This window comes from Melospiza georgiana, chromosome 33, assembly GCF_028018845.1.
Source record: "Melospiza georgiana isolate bMelGeo1 chromosome 33, bMelGeo1.pri, whole genome shotgun sequence".
In the NCBI taxonomy this organism is placed as follows: Eukaryota; Metazoa; Chordata; class Aves; order Passeriformes; family Passerellidae; genus Melospiza; species Melospiza georgiana.
Genome location: NC_080462.1, coordinates 1120648 through 1133971, shown reverse-complemented (window position 1 = coordinate 1133971; position 13324 = coordinate 1120648). Strand labels below are relative to the sequence as shown.

At 67.2% G+C, this 13324-nt stretch overlaps 2 protein-coding genes across 4 annotated transcripts; one reads left to right on the top strand and one right to left on the bottom strand.

Moving 5' to 3' along the window:
- Positions 1-965: 965 nt before the first annotated feature.
- On the bottom strand, positions 966-4464 carry MTX1 (metaxin 1). Its single transcript, XM_058042912.1, has 8 exons — positions 4213-4464; positions 4060-4129; positions 2864-2943; positions 2642-2734; positions 2187-2369; positions 1874-1950; positions 1479-1633; positions 966-1357 (listed from the first exon to the last, which is right to left on the bottom strand). The coding sequence occupies exons 1-8, from the start codon at positions 4291-4293 to the stop codon at positions 1131-1133; spliced, it is 966 nt and encodes a 321-aa protein (XP_057898895.1). The 5' UTR covers positions 4294-4464; the 3' UTR covers positions 966-1130.
- A 915-nt stretch (positions 4465-5379) lies between these two features.
- THBS3 (thrombospondin 3) lies at positions 5380-13014 on the top strand. Of its 3 annotated transcripts, XM_058042754.1 has the most exons (23): positions 5380-5466; positions 6127-6333; positions 6465-6721; positions 6817-6919; positions 7132-7158; positions 7419-7501; positions 7584-7635; positions 7720-7868; positions 8005-8145; positions 8289-8366; positions 8448-8600; positions 8701-8811; positions 8913-9020; positions 9244-9403; positions 9490-9608; positions 9717-9769; positions 9920-10113; positions 10187-10365; positions 10472-10520; positions 10647-10843; positions 10922-11094; positions 12654-12793; positions 12929-13014. In XM_058042754.1, the coding sequence occupies exons 1-23, from the start codon at positions 5388-5390 to the stop codon at positions 12985-12987; spliced, it is 2871 nt and encodes a 956-aa protein (XP_057898737.1). In that variant the 5' UTR covers positions 5380-5387; the 3' UTR covers positions 12988-13014. The 3 variants fall into 3 exon arrangements, with proteins under 3 accessions (XP_057898737.1, XP_057898736.1, XP_057898735.1); XM_058042753.1 differs by having other exon boundaries at positions 10647-11094; XM_058042752.1 differs by having other exon boundaries at positions 7584-7868.
- Positions 13015-13324: the final 310 nt, after the last annotated feature.

Here is a 13324-nt window from a genome sequence, read left to right as displayed (position 1 = left end):
CTGGGGAGATTCAGCCGCAGCAGCAGCAGGGCTGGGGTGCTGCTGCTGGAGGGCACAGCAGCGCAGCCTGGGGACACTCAGCCGCCGCAGCAGCAGCAGGGCTGGGATGCCGCTGGTGGGGGGCACAGCAGCGCAGCCTGGGGACACTCAGCCGCAGCAGCAGGGCTGGGGTGCCGCTGGTGGTGCCTGGGTGGGGGGCACAGAAGCACAGCCTGGGGGCGTTCAGACGCCGCCGCAGCAGGGCTGGGATGCCGCTGGCGACTGCCGAACAAGCGAGAGCTCTGTGCCGGCCTGGCCCCGCGCCGCCTTTCCATCCGTGCATCGTCAAGCGGAGCCGCAGAGCAGCCAAGAGCGGCACCAGCCCCACGCCCGGTGGGAGCGCGGGGGCAGACGGAGCCCAGGTGGCCGCCCCCGAGCCCGCTCCCAGCCCGAGCGATGCGCTCCCAGCTGTGCCAGCTGCGGGAGCTCCCCGGCGCTGGCAGGCGCGCTGGAATGCAAACAGATGTCAGCGCTGGAGGGATCCCGGCTGCTGGAGCGGGGCTCCGGGTGTCCCGCTGGCAGCGGGGAGTGCTCCTGGGCTGGGGACGTGTCCTGACGAGCAGCCTCGGCTGCCCTTGGCTCTGGTTTTGTGTCTCGGCTGTGCTGCCGGGCTGGCAGCAGTGTGGAGGGGAGGTATCAGCGCTGCAGAGCTGCTGTCTGCACTGCCCTGAGCGCTGCCACAGGGGAATGATGCAGGGGAAATGTGGGGCTCAGCCCCAGATCTGTTGGAGAAGGGACAGGGACACTGCTCAGATGCCACAGATGCTTTTAGATCCCCCCCTCTGGGACCCCTGCAAGACCCAAAGCTGGAGTGAGGGGCAGAACTACAGCCAGAACACATTGGTGCCTGCTGCAAAACTCCAGCCTGGGCAACTGGGGAAACTGGGAAGGGCCTTGGGGGTGCTGGGAGTACGAGAGGGTGCAGGTGGAGAGAGGGAGGTTTATTGGTGAGGCAGGGACGCTCCCACGGAGAGGGCTGTGGTTCCTGGTGGCGGGACACAGAGCAGAGCAGCGATGCTGCCAGGCTTCCATAAGAGTAAAAACAGTCAGTTCCAGGGGCTGGGAAGGAACAGTCACACAGCTCTTCCTCCTCACTCCTCCTCCTCCTCTTCCTCCTCCTCCATGGCGATGGGCTGCCGGCCGGCCGGCCCCACGCCGCCGCGCTGGATGGAGACGATGCCGCTGAGGAAGGCGTAGCCCAGCATGGCCGCCAGCCCCACCAGCACTGACAGCAGCTGCTTGCGCCGTTTGTGGGGGTCCTCCTCTGCCTCAGCGCTGTCCGTGCCTGCAGCCCGAGGGGCAGTGCTCAGGGGGTCACCTGGAGGGGGGCAGAGCAGGAGTGAGGGTGGGAAGGGTCACCCTGGGAGGGTGGGGATGCACCTTGCGGGGACAGGTCACCCCACAGCCGCAGGGTGGGTGAGGCGGGGGATGGCTCTCACCTCCGTCCCAGGGGAAGTAAAGGCTGAGGATGGAGGTGCAGTAGTTGCACAGGTTCTGCAGGGACTTCAGGTGCTGCTGCAGTTTCCCGTTGGGCAGCTTTGCCTTCAGGAGCGGCGCCAGGCGGCTGAAGACCAAGGCGTCGAGGGAGGCCGGCCTGGGGCACAGAGAGCAGTGTCTGGGCCACTGTCCCCACCCAAAGCCACCCAGAGCCACCGGGCACCGCCAGCCCCAGCACCCCCAGGGGACAGCACGTGGCTCTCCCTCCTTGGGACAGTGCCCTGTCCCCTGTTCTGCCCTCAAAGTGGCTGCAGCTCCCCTGCAGACCATGGGGCCTCAGCCCTGCTGGGGTGAGGGGGATCTCAGGCCCTTTCCCCTCCCCACTTTGGCCACCTACGAGTCTCCAAAGAAAAACTTCTGGGAGCCGAGGCGCTGGGAGAGGAGTGTCAGGCATTCCCGAGCTTCCCGGTAGAGCTGCAGGAGGAGGACAGAGGGTTGTCACCTGCCCAGGTACCACCACAGCGCTCAGGGGAGCAGGAGGGGGGAACCCACACCCCAGTTTGAATTTTTTCAGAGCCAATCTTAAAGGTGCAAAGCTTATTTCTGGGCTAAACATACAAATGGGGATACGAGCATCGTGAAGCCACCCCAGGACAGCCTCACAGGGATTTCCCTGTGAGGACCCACTGTGCCCAGACCCCATCCCTCACCTCCTTCTCCAGCTTCTCCTCATCCTCCATGTAGTCATCCCCCCAGATGAGCTGCAGCCGCTGCAGGTGCCGCTTGTGCATGGCGTTGGGCAGGAAGAAGTTGAGGGGGAAGGGGATGGTTTCCGCGTACCACTTGCGCGTGTGCTCCACGTAGTTCTTGGCGTCCACCCAGAAGGTGTGGATCTGTGGTGGAGAACAATCCACAGCCTGGCCACGGCAGAGCTGCTGGCACGCCAGAGCCCCTGCCTGGCACAGCCACCCTGGAGAGCACGAGGGGCTGCAGGAGCATTGGGGTTAAGGGCAGGCCCCAGCCTGGGCTGCACAATCCACGGCTGCCACCCCCAAACTCCTACCCCAGGATGCTGCTGCTGGCAGCTGGGCACACCCAAGCCTGCTTTCACAGCTGCAGGGAGCAAAGCCCATCCCCAGCAAGCCTCCCTTCCCTGCAGCCTCACCAGGACTGGCAGCAGCTTCTCCTCCAGCAGGGACACGAAGGCCAGCGTGTCCGCGCTCTGCGTGGCTGACAGGTCGTAGTCAGCGTTGTATTTCTGCAGAGAAAACGCCAATTTAATCCCATGGGATACCCCAAATCCCATCCATGGGGGACACATCCATCCTCCCTGAGGGGCTCCAGCACCCAGCAGCCCAGGGCAGGGCAGCCCCAAGCCCCTGTGTACCTGTTTCCTGAGGTGGGTTATGATCTGCTGAGGTTTGGAGATGGTGCCCTCGTCCCGTGTCCTCAGCGCGGGCAGGTGCCCTGTGGGCAGGGGGAGTGAGCAGGGACTGCAGTCACCGTGCCCTGGGCAGGGGAGGGGTGCAGGGGGCTGCAATGGGGGGATGGACCCCCATGCCTGAACGAGGGGCACGAGGCAGTGCAGGGGTGTGAGGTGAGGTGGGGACAGAGCAGCACAGGGGAGGGGGGAGAAGCTGTGTGATGGGAAATGGGGAATGTTCCAGGACAAGGGGGGTGTGGTGGGGATGGACAGGGGGTGCCGTGGGGAGTGACAGGACGGGGGCAGCAAATGGGGCATAAGAGTGCAGTGATGCATGGGGGGACAGAAAAAAGGGGGTGCAATGAGGTAGGGGGTGCAATGAGGGTGTTCAATGGGACAGGAGTCACAATGGGATGGGGGGGGTGCAATGGGACAGGGGATGTGGTGGGGCATGAGGGTGCAATAGGGCAAGAGGGGGTGTGATGGGACAGGGATGGGGATGAGAAGATGGGCGTGTGAGGGGATAGAGGGGAGTGCAGTGGTGGGGGGGACACACAACGGGGTACAATAAGATGAGAGGGTGCAGTCAGGGGCATGGGACATGAGGGATGCTGTGGGGTGGGAGGAGGTGATGGGGTAAGGGGTGTAATGAGATGGTAATGGTGGTAACGGGACAGGGGGTGTGATGAGGTACAGGGAATGTAATAGGGCAGGATGGTGCCACGTGGGGAGGAGAGGCCATAAGGCAAGAGAGATGCAGTGGGATAAGGGGTGCAATAGGGCAGGGGGTCAGCGGTGTGGGGCCACAGGACATGAGGGATGCTGTGGGGTGGGAGGAGGTGATGGGACAAGGGGTGCAATGAGATGATAATGGTGGTAATAGAACGGGGCGTGATGAGCTACAGGGGGTGCAACAGGGTAGGATGGTGCCACGTGGGGAGGAGAGGCCATGGGGCAGGAGAGGTGCAGTGGGATAAAGGGTGCGATAGGGCAGGGGGTCAGCGGTGTGGGGCCACAGGAGGGATAAGACGGGCTGGGAGGGTGTAATGGGGTGGGGAGCGTAACACGTGCAGGGGTGAGGAGTGGGGGATCGGGATCACGGGGCTGCCATGGGGTGGGGGTCCCGCTGGTGGTGCCGGTATCCTCGGCAGGGCCCTTACCGGAGGGGCTCCTCCAGGGGCTGGTGACCCGGTGCACCTTCAGCGGCGCCCCCGTGAACCGCGCGTAGGTCTGCGGGAGGGACGGACGGAGCGATAGAGCGGGGCTCGGCCCGCGGCACCCCGGCCCACCCCCGCGCCGGCCCCGGCGCTCACCAGCACAGCCAGGCAGTCAGGATCCACCGAGGGCAGCCCCCAGCCCCCGGCCCAGCAGAACAGCTCCATGGGCGCCGCCATCTTCCGCCGACCCGGAACCGGACGGGCGGCCCCGCCCGCCCCCGCCGCGGGGCGGCACCGACCGGGGGTCCCGTGATGGAGCGGAGCCGAGCGGGGTCGGGGCTGGGAATGGTGGGGTGGGGTCTGCAGGGTCCTTGGGGAAGAACCCGCGTCCCGTCCCGCAGCGCACGGCTCAGCTCAGCTCCACGCTGCTCGGCCCCGCAGCGTGTCACAGCCCCGCACCGTGTCCCGCACCGTGCTCACGGTCCTGCTGTGTCCCGCACCGTGCTCACAGCCCCGCTGCATCCCGCATCTCTCTGCACCGCCCCGCTCAGCTCCACACTGCTCAGTCCCGCATGGCCCCACATTGCCTGGCACGGCTCAGCCCAGCTCCGCACCGCTCACCCTGCTCGCCCCGCACCCTCCCGCAGCTCTCCCCGGGCAGCAGCCGGGCCCGGAGCCCGCTGGCAGCGGCGGAGGGAAAACGCCCCGTGTGCAGCTCGGGAGCCCCCCCCTCCACGGCCCGCACCCCCTCGTTACGCGGGGTCGCTGGCGCGGAGCCGGCCCGGGGGCGCGGGGCTGGGGCAGCCCCGGGGCCGGGCTCGGCCGGTTGTTATGGTACCAGGGGAAACAGCTGTAAACACGGCCGGGACGCCGCGGGCCGCCCGCCCGCCTTGGCCGGAGCTCCGCGGGAGCGGCTCCGCGGCCCGAGCATCCCCCGGCGGTACCGAGCGGCCCCGGCGCTCTGCCGGTCCGCGGCGTGGGGCACCCCGGTACAAGCGGCCCCGCGGCCGGTCCCGCTCTCCCGGGCCGGGATGCTCCGGCGCTGCTGGGGCGGCCTCAGCCCCCCCGCCTGACCTCCCGGTGAACCGGCGCTGTCAACGGGGGGACCGGCAGTGCCGGGGGGGTCCCCGAAGCCCCGCGCTCAGTGCGCCGCGCCGGCACGGTGCCCCCCTCCGGGGCCGGAGCCGCGGCCGGTGGCCCGCCGGTGTCCCCGGGATGCGCCCGGTGATTGACGGCTCTTTGTTTCCTCCTCGCCGGCCCCGCCGGCCCCTCCCCCGTGCGCCACCCCGCCCCGCCGCGCTCCGCTCCGCACCGGCGGCACCGGCGGCACCATGGGGGCACCGGGGAGCCCCGCGCTCCTGGCGCTGCTCCTGCTGGGCGCCGCCGCCGCGGCGCGGCAGGAGCTGCAAGGTACCGGAGGGGCTCGGGGCGGCGGGACGGGCGGCACTGGGGGGTCGGCGGCGGCAGACCCCGTCCCACGGCCGCTGACAGCGGCTCTGCTCGCCCCGGGGGAGCTGCGGGCACCGGGGACGCTGGAACGTTCGCCCCGGGGCGCTGAGTGGCCGCCGGCTCCGGTGCTGGCTCGGGGCCGCGGGGCAGTGCGAGGCGGGGGCTGACCCCGGCGCCGCTGCCCCTCTCGCTCTGCCCGGTGCGACTGCACGGAGCAGGAGGGCACCCGTGCGGCAGCGGCACCGAGCTGTCCGCGCTCCCCCCTCAGCGCCCCGAGCCGGTACCGGAGCCCGGAGCGTCCCTCCGGTGTCTCCCTTACCGGGGCTGGCCCGCGGGGAGCTCCGCGGAGCGGGATGCAGGGAAGCCCCAAGAGCGGGGCGGGCTCCGGGCCGGGACTCAGCCGGTCCCGCCGGTGCGGGGGCTCCGCGGGTCCCGTTAGGAGGCGCGGCCGGTCCTGGAGCGCCACCGCGCGGGGGCGGCCCCGGAGCCCCCCGGGCTTGCCCGGTCCCCCCAGAGCCCGGCGGTCCAGGGACACCCCCGGCCACCCCCGCTGTGACCGCACCGGGCACCGGAGCTGCGGCTGCCGGCGCAGTGGCCACCCCGGTGCTTCGTGTCCCGCAGTCATCGACCTGCTGCTGGTGAGCGAGGCTCGGCAGATGGCCAGCGTGGCCCACAAGATCCGCATGGAGCTGCTGACTGTCAACGACGTGTACCTCCTGTCCACTTTCCGCCTGCCCCCCAAGCAGGGCGGGACCCTCTTCGGCCTCTACTCCAAGAAGGACAACACGCGATGGCTGGAGGTGTCCGTGGTGGGGAAGATTAACAAAGGTGGGTGGCGATGGGCTGGCACGGATGGGGCTGAGCTCCTGCAGGGAAGAACGATGGGCGCACACGCCACTGCCAGGGTGCTGCCGGTGCTGGGGCGGGGGAGCTGACGGCCCCTTCCCGCTGCCCTGCAGTCCTGGTGAGGTACCTGCGGGAGGACAACAAGGTGCACTCGGTCAACCTGCAGCACGCGCAGGTGGCGGACGGGCAGAGCCACTCTGTCATCGTGCGCCTGAGCGGGCTGCGCAGGGACGCGCTCGGCGTGGAGCTCTACGTGGACTGCAAGCAGATGGACTCCAGCGTGGGGCTGCCCGAGCTCTCCGAGATCCCCCTGGCCGAGGTGGAGTCCATCGAGGTGCGCACAGGGGTCAAGGCTTACCAGAGGATGCAGGTGAGTGCCCGGGGGGTTGAGAGCCTGGCTAATTAATGCGTGTTTGGGGATGGGCGGAGCTCTCCGTGCTGATTGCATCTCCCCACCCGCATCAGGGGTTTGTAGAGTCCATGAAGCTGATCCTGGGAGGGTCCATGAGCCGTGTAGGGGCCCTGAGTGAGTGCCCTTTCCAAGGAGATGAGTCCATCCACAGTGCAGGTAATGGCCTGGGGGGCTTTTGGGGTCATGCGTGTGGGTTGTGGCACAAGGAGGTTGGGGGTGACAGCACAGAGGAGTGTTCCTGCCCCTCGTGGCCCAGTGTCCCCACACAGGTGGGAGCTGCAGTGCTGCACATGTGCTGACCAGGAGTGAGGTGACGCTGCCGGGGTGTCACAGCAGCATTTGGTAATGCCCCTTCTCTCTCCTTGCAGTGACGAGCGTGCTGGCCTCCATCCTGGGTAAGTCCCTGCTCTGCTTCCCTCATTGACTGGTGAGGCGTTTGGGGCCCCACAGAGGCAGAAATCCCTGCACAGCCTGTGCCAGTGCCCCATGTGGGATCAGAGGGTGTGGGGTGTGCTGCAGGGAAACGTGCCCTGTGTGAGCACAGGCTGTCAGGTGCCTCATCCTCCTAGCTCAGTGCCAACGGGCAGAGCAGTCCTGGCCCACAGCCCTGGGAGATTTTGTGCTGGGATTGACCTTTCCTTTCTGCTGCTGGCAGGTGAGCAGACCAAGGCACTGGTCACGCAGCTGACCCTCTTCAACCGGCTCCTGACCGAGCTGCGGGAAGACATCAGGGACCAGGTGGGACTGAGGGGGTGCTGACACTCCCCGGGCTGGGTTTTCCCAGCACCCTCCTGATGCTCTGTGCTCTGCTGCCTCGCAGGTGAAGGAGATGTCTCTGATCCGCAACACCATCATGGAGTGCCAGGTCTGCGGTGAGTGCTGCCGAGGCCCTGCTCCCACCTCGGGGGGCAAAGAGCCACCTTGTGTCACCCTTCACCTGCCTCTCCTCTCCTCAGGCTTCCACGAGCACCGCTCCCGCTGCAACCCCAACCCCTGTTTCAGCGGCGTGGACTGCATGGAGACGTACGAGTACCCTGGGTACCGCTGCGGGCCCTGCCCGCCGGGGCTGGAGGGCAACGGCACCCACTGCGCTGACATCGAGGAGGTGGGCATGGCCTGGGGGGCACCAGCAGCCCCTGGCACTGCCAGGCTGAGGATGCTTCCTCTGGGAATGCCCTGGGGCGGCAGCCGCCCTGCGGGATGCTGTGCCAAGGATGAAGCCTGTCTCTCTGCTGTTGCAGTGTGCCCATGCCAACCCCTGCTTCCCCGGCTCCAAGTGCATCAACACAGCCCCGGGGTTCCGCTGCGAGCCCTGCCCGCGGGGCTATCGGGGCAACACCGTGTCTGGCGTGGGGGTGGACTATGCCAGGGCCAGCAAGCAGGTGAGTGGGATCCCCGTGGGATCCCCTGAGTGCAGGACAGCATGGATGATGTTGGAGCAGGACATCTTCCCGTGGGCAGGAACGGGCAGAGCCACCCGCAGGGAAAAGCCCCCAGGTGATCATTTCTCCCACATTACTCACAGGTTTGCACAGATATCGATGAATGCAACGATGGCAACAATGGGGGCTGCGACCCCAACTCCATCTGCACCAACACTCAGGTGAGCAGCGCTGTCCCGCTCCCTCCCTCGCTCCTGGGGCCGCTCAGCTCCCTCATCCCAGCCCTGCCTTCTCTCCCCCAGGGCTCCTACAAGTGTGGGCCCTGCAAGTCGGGCTTTGTGGGCAACCAAACGTCTGGCTGCGTGCCCCAGAGGTCCTGCAGCACTCCCACCTCCAATCCCTGCGACATCAACGGCTTCTGCCTGTTTGAGAGGAACGGGGAGATCTCCTGTGCTGTGAGCAGGGGATGGGGCAGGAGGAGGGTGTTGGGGGTACAGAATGGCAGCATTGGTCCTGCCAGGGCATTTCCTAGCCCCTGATCTCTTTTTTATTCAGTGCAACGTGGGCTGGGCTGGCAACGGCAACGTGTGTGGGCCAGACACAGACCTGGATGGGTACCCAGACGAGCCCCTGCCCTGCATCGACAACAACAAGCACTGCAAGCAGGTGGGCTCCTGCAGGGGAGGCCCAGGGGGTGCAGGATCCACAGCAGGGCTGTGCTCCACCCCTCATCTCCTCCCTGTCCCTAATGCTGGCTGTGCCTGCAGGACAACTGCCGCCTGACGCCCAATTCTGGCCAGGAGGATGCTGACAACGACGGCATTGGGGACCAGTGTGATGACGATGCTGATGGTGATGGTGTCAAGAATGTGGAGGTGGCTGTGCTGGATGGGTGGCCATGGCAGTGGCTCGAGGAGGGCTTCTTGTTTTGGCTCAGTTCTGAGTCCCTCCAGATGCTTCTCCCGGGGAGCAGCAGGCTGGTGGTTTGGGGATGGTCTCAGGGTGCTGGAGATGTCTGTCTGCCCTGACCACTGTGGGACTGTGGCCTCCTCTCTGCCCATCACCGCAGTGCCAACATCCCCGTCTTCTTTTCCACAGGACAACTGCCGGCTCTTCCCCAACAAGGACCAGCAGAACTCGGACACTGACTCCTTTGGGGATGCCTGTGACAACTGCCCCAACGTGCCCAACAACGACCAGCGGGACACGGACAGCAACGGCGAGGGGGACGCTTGTGACAATGACATTGATGGGGACGGTGAGCTGCTCTTGGCTTGGCCTGGCTGTGCCAGGGGGCCAGGGTATCCTGTAGGGGAGGGCATCCACTCAGCACCATCCTTGCAGGGATACCCAACATGCTGGATAACTGCCCCAAGGTGCCCAACCCTCTGCAGACCGATCGGGACGAGGACGGTGTTGGGGACGCCTGTGACAGTTGCCCTGAAATGAGCAACCCCACTCAGGTATGGCTGGGGCCAGGCTGGGCCTGGGATGACTGGGGCCTGGCTCAGTGGGGCCTCCTCTTCCTCGCCCCAGGATGTGCACTGAACTAGGGCTCCGCTCTCCTCCAGACAGATATGGACAGTGACCTGGTAGGAGACATCTGTGACACCAACGAGGACAGGTGGGGATGGCACTGCTGTGGGGTGGCCTCCCAGTTGTGTCCCGGGGGGCAGAAGTGGGCTCCTGGTTCAGGGGCCTGTCAGGAGGGACAATGGGGTCTTTGGGGAGATCCCCACTTTTGTCATTGCTCTGACCTCGTTCTTGCTCCCAGTGATGGAGATGGACATCAGGACACCAAGGACAACTGCGCTGAGATCCCCAACAGCTCCCAGCTGGACTCGGACAACGATGGCCTGGGGGATGACTGTGACAACGACGATGACAACGATGGCATCCCGGACTATGTGGCACCCGGCCCAGACAACTGCCGCCTCATTCCCAACCCCAACCAGAAGGACTCAGACGGTGAGCATGGGGCGGGCAGGAGGAGATGGACCTGCCTGCGCTCAGCCCAGCCCTGACTGAGCACTGTCCCCAGGGAACGGCGTGGGTGACGTCTGCGAGGAGGACTTTGACAATGACACGGTGGCGGACCAGCTGGACGCGTGCCCTGAGAGCGCCGAGGTGACGCTGACCGACTTCCGCGCCTACCAGACCGTCATCCTCGACCCCGAGGGGGACGCCCAGATCGACCCCAACTGGGTCGTGCTCAACCAGGTGTGGGTGCTGCGCCCCGTGTTTCTGGGGGCCGCGCTGCAGGGTTGGGCGCTCAGGGCACTGGGAGGTCACCAGGGGTGTCCCTCACCCAGCTGTCCCCTCACAGGGCATGGAGATCGTGCAGACCATGAACAGCGACCCGGGTTTGGCTGTGGGTAAGATATATTCACTCACCCACGGGTTCTTGGGGGCAGCCCTCCGTCACTCCCACCATGCAGGGTGAGGGTGGGTTGGGAGTCCCGTGGGGAGAGAGGGCTCCCCACAGCGTTTCCCGCCTGTAGGTTACACAGCCTTCAACGGGGTGGACTTCGAGGGCACCTTCCACGTCAACACCGTCACCGACGATGACTACGCCGGCTTCATCTTCAGCTACCAGGACAGCGCCAGCTTCTACGTGGTGATGTGGAAGCAGACGGAGCAGACTTACTGGCAGGCCACCCCCTTCCGGGCTGTGGCCGAGCCGGGGCTGCAGCTCAAGGTGGGTGGTGGTCCCCCACCCACGGGAGTGGTCAGGCCCCCTTTTGAGCCCCCCCCTGAAGCCCCCATGCGCCTGCAGGCGGTGAAATCCTCGACGGGCCCCGGGGAGCACCTGCGCAACGCTCTGTGGCACACGGGCCACACGCCCGACCACGTCCGCCTGCTCTGGAAGGACCCGCGGAACGTGGGCTGGAGGGACAAGACGTCCTACCGCTGGCAGCTGGCACACAGGCCCCAGGTGGGCTATATCAGGTGAGCAGGGGGGCGTGGGGACCGCTGGGGAGGGGGCTGTGACACCACGGTGCACCCCCAGTGCGGGGGGAAGTCACTGGGGAGAAACGAGCCCTAGAGTGAAGCAGCCCTGATGATAGCCACGAGTAAGGTCCTGCGGATCCCCCTCAGGGGTAGGAGGATGTCCTTGAGGAGGCGTTGTGCTTCCTGGGACCACCCTAGTGAGGGGATGCCCACCATAGGGGGGATCCAGCTCTGTGGGACCACCTTAGCGAGGGGATTTTGGCCATGGGGAGGGATCCAGCCCTGTGGGACCACAGCAGTGAGGGGATGCCGGCCATGGGGGGATCCAGCTCTGTGGGACCACCCTAGTGAGGGGATTTTGGCCATGGGGAGGGATCCAGCCCTGTGGGACCACCCTAGTAAGGGGATTTTGGCCATGGGAGGGATCCAGCCCCTGAGACCACTGCAGTGAGGGGATGCCAGCCATGGAGGGATCCAGCCCTGTGGGACCACCCTAGTGAGGGGATGCCCACTATTGGGGGGATCCAGCTCTGTGGGACCACTGCAGTGAGGGGATTTTGGCCATGGGGGGATCCAGCCCCTGACACCACCGCACTGGGGGGATTTTGGCCATGGGGAGGGATCCAGCTCTGTGGGACCACCTTAGTGAGGGGATGCTGGACATGGGGAGGGATCCAGCTCTGTGGGACCACTGCAGTGAGGGGATTTTGGCCATGGGGGGGGATCCAGCTCTGTGGGACCACCTTAGCGAGGGGATTTTGGCCATGGGGGGGATCCAGCTCTGTGGGACCACCCTAGTGAGGGGATGCCCACCATAGGGGGGATCCAGCTCTGTGGGACCACTTTAGTGAGGGGATTTTGGCCATGGGGGAGCATCCATCCCTGTGGGATCACCGCAGTGTGGGGATTTTGGCCATGGGGAGGGATCCAGCCCCTGACACCACCGCACTGGGGGGATTTTGGCCATGGGGAGGGATCCAGCCCCTGACACCACCGCACTGGGGGGGATTTTGGCCATGGGGAGGGAGGGTTCCTGCCCGGTGGGGCCGCAGCCGCGTTTCTCCTTTAAGGCTCCCGCCGGGGCGGCCGCGGCGGGGGGGCTCCGCCGCCGGGCCCTCCGCCCCCCGGGCCCCCGGGGCCATTGTCCCGTCGCCATGGCGACCCCGCCGGCGCCTTTCACATGCAAAGCGCCCGACAAAGGCGGCGGGGCCGGGCCGGGGGCGGCGCGGGGGGCTTCAGCCCGGCCACGGCGGGGGGCCCCGGCCCGAGCATCCAGCCGCTCCGGTGCCCCAGCCGCTCCGGTGCCCCCGGCCCAGTCTCCCGCAGGATGCCCCGGCTACAGCCCGGTGCCACCGTCCCCGGGTCGGGATGCCCTGGGCCCGGTGTTGCTCGTGGAGGGATCCCAGTGGGATCCGGGTGCTGGCCCCGATGGCGTCTCAGTGGGATCCCGGTGTTTGCCGGTCGGGTACCGGCGGGGTCCCGGTGGAATCCCGGAGCTGGCCCCGGCGGGGTCCCGGTGAGGGCCCGCTGAGCGTTCGGGCCCCGTTCCCCGGCAGGGTCCGTCTGTACGAGGGCCCGCAGCTGGTGGCCGACTCCGGTGTGATCATCGACACCACGATGCGCGGGGGCCGGCTGGGGGTCTTCTGCTTCTCCCAGGAGAACATCATCTGGTCCAACCTGCAGTACCGCTGCAACGGTGAGCAGGGCCCCCCGGGACCCCCGCCCCGGCCCGGCGGCCGGCCGAGCATCCCCTCCCGTGCCCTGGCCCGGGGGCTTTACCGGAGCTCGCCGCTCTCGGCGGCTCCTGACGCCCCCCGCGCTGCTCCCACAGACACGATCCCCGCCGACTTCGAGCCCTTCCGCCGGTTCCTGCTGGAGGGACGCGAGTGACCGCGCCCGGCACGGGCCTCCCCCGCCAGCGGCACCGGTGGCGCTCCGGGCTCCCGCCACCGGCGGCACCCGGACGCGCACCGGGCCCCGCCGCTCCTCCCGGCCGGGCCCCGTTCCCGGCCCCCCGCGGACTTTGCACTGCCAGTACCGGGGCCCCGCAGTGCCGGGGCTCCCGCCACGCCTGCCCCGGGCGCTCCGGTCCTTGCCCCACGCCTGGCCATAAAGTTTTGAGTGTTTTCTACCCTGCGCGCCCGCTCCTTTAAGGGGTTCCCACGGGTCCCCCCCCCGCCCCCGTGCTCTCGGTTCCGTCCCGCGCCGTCCTCCCGGTGGTCGCGGG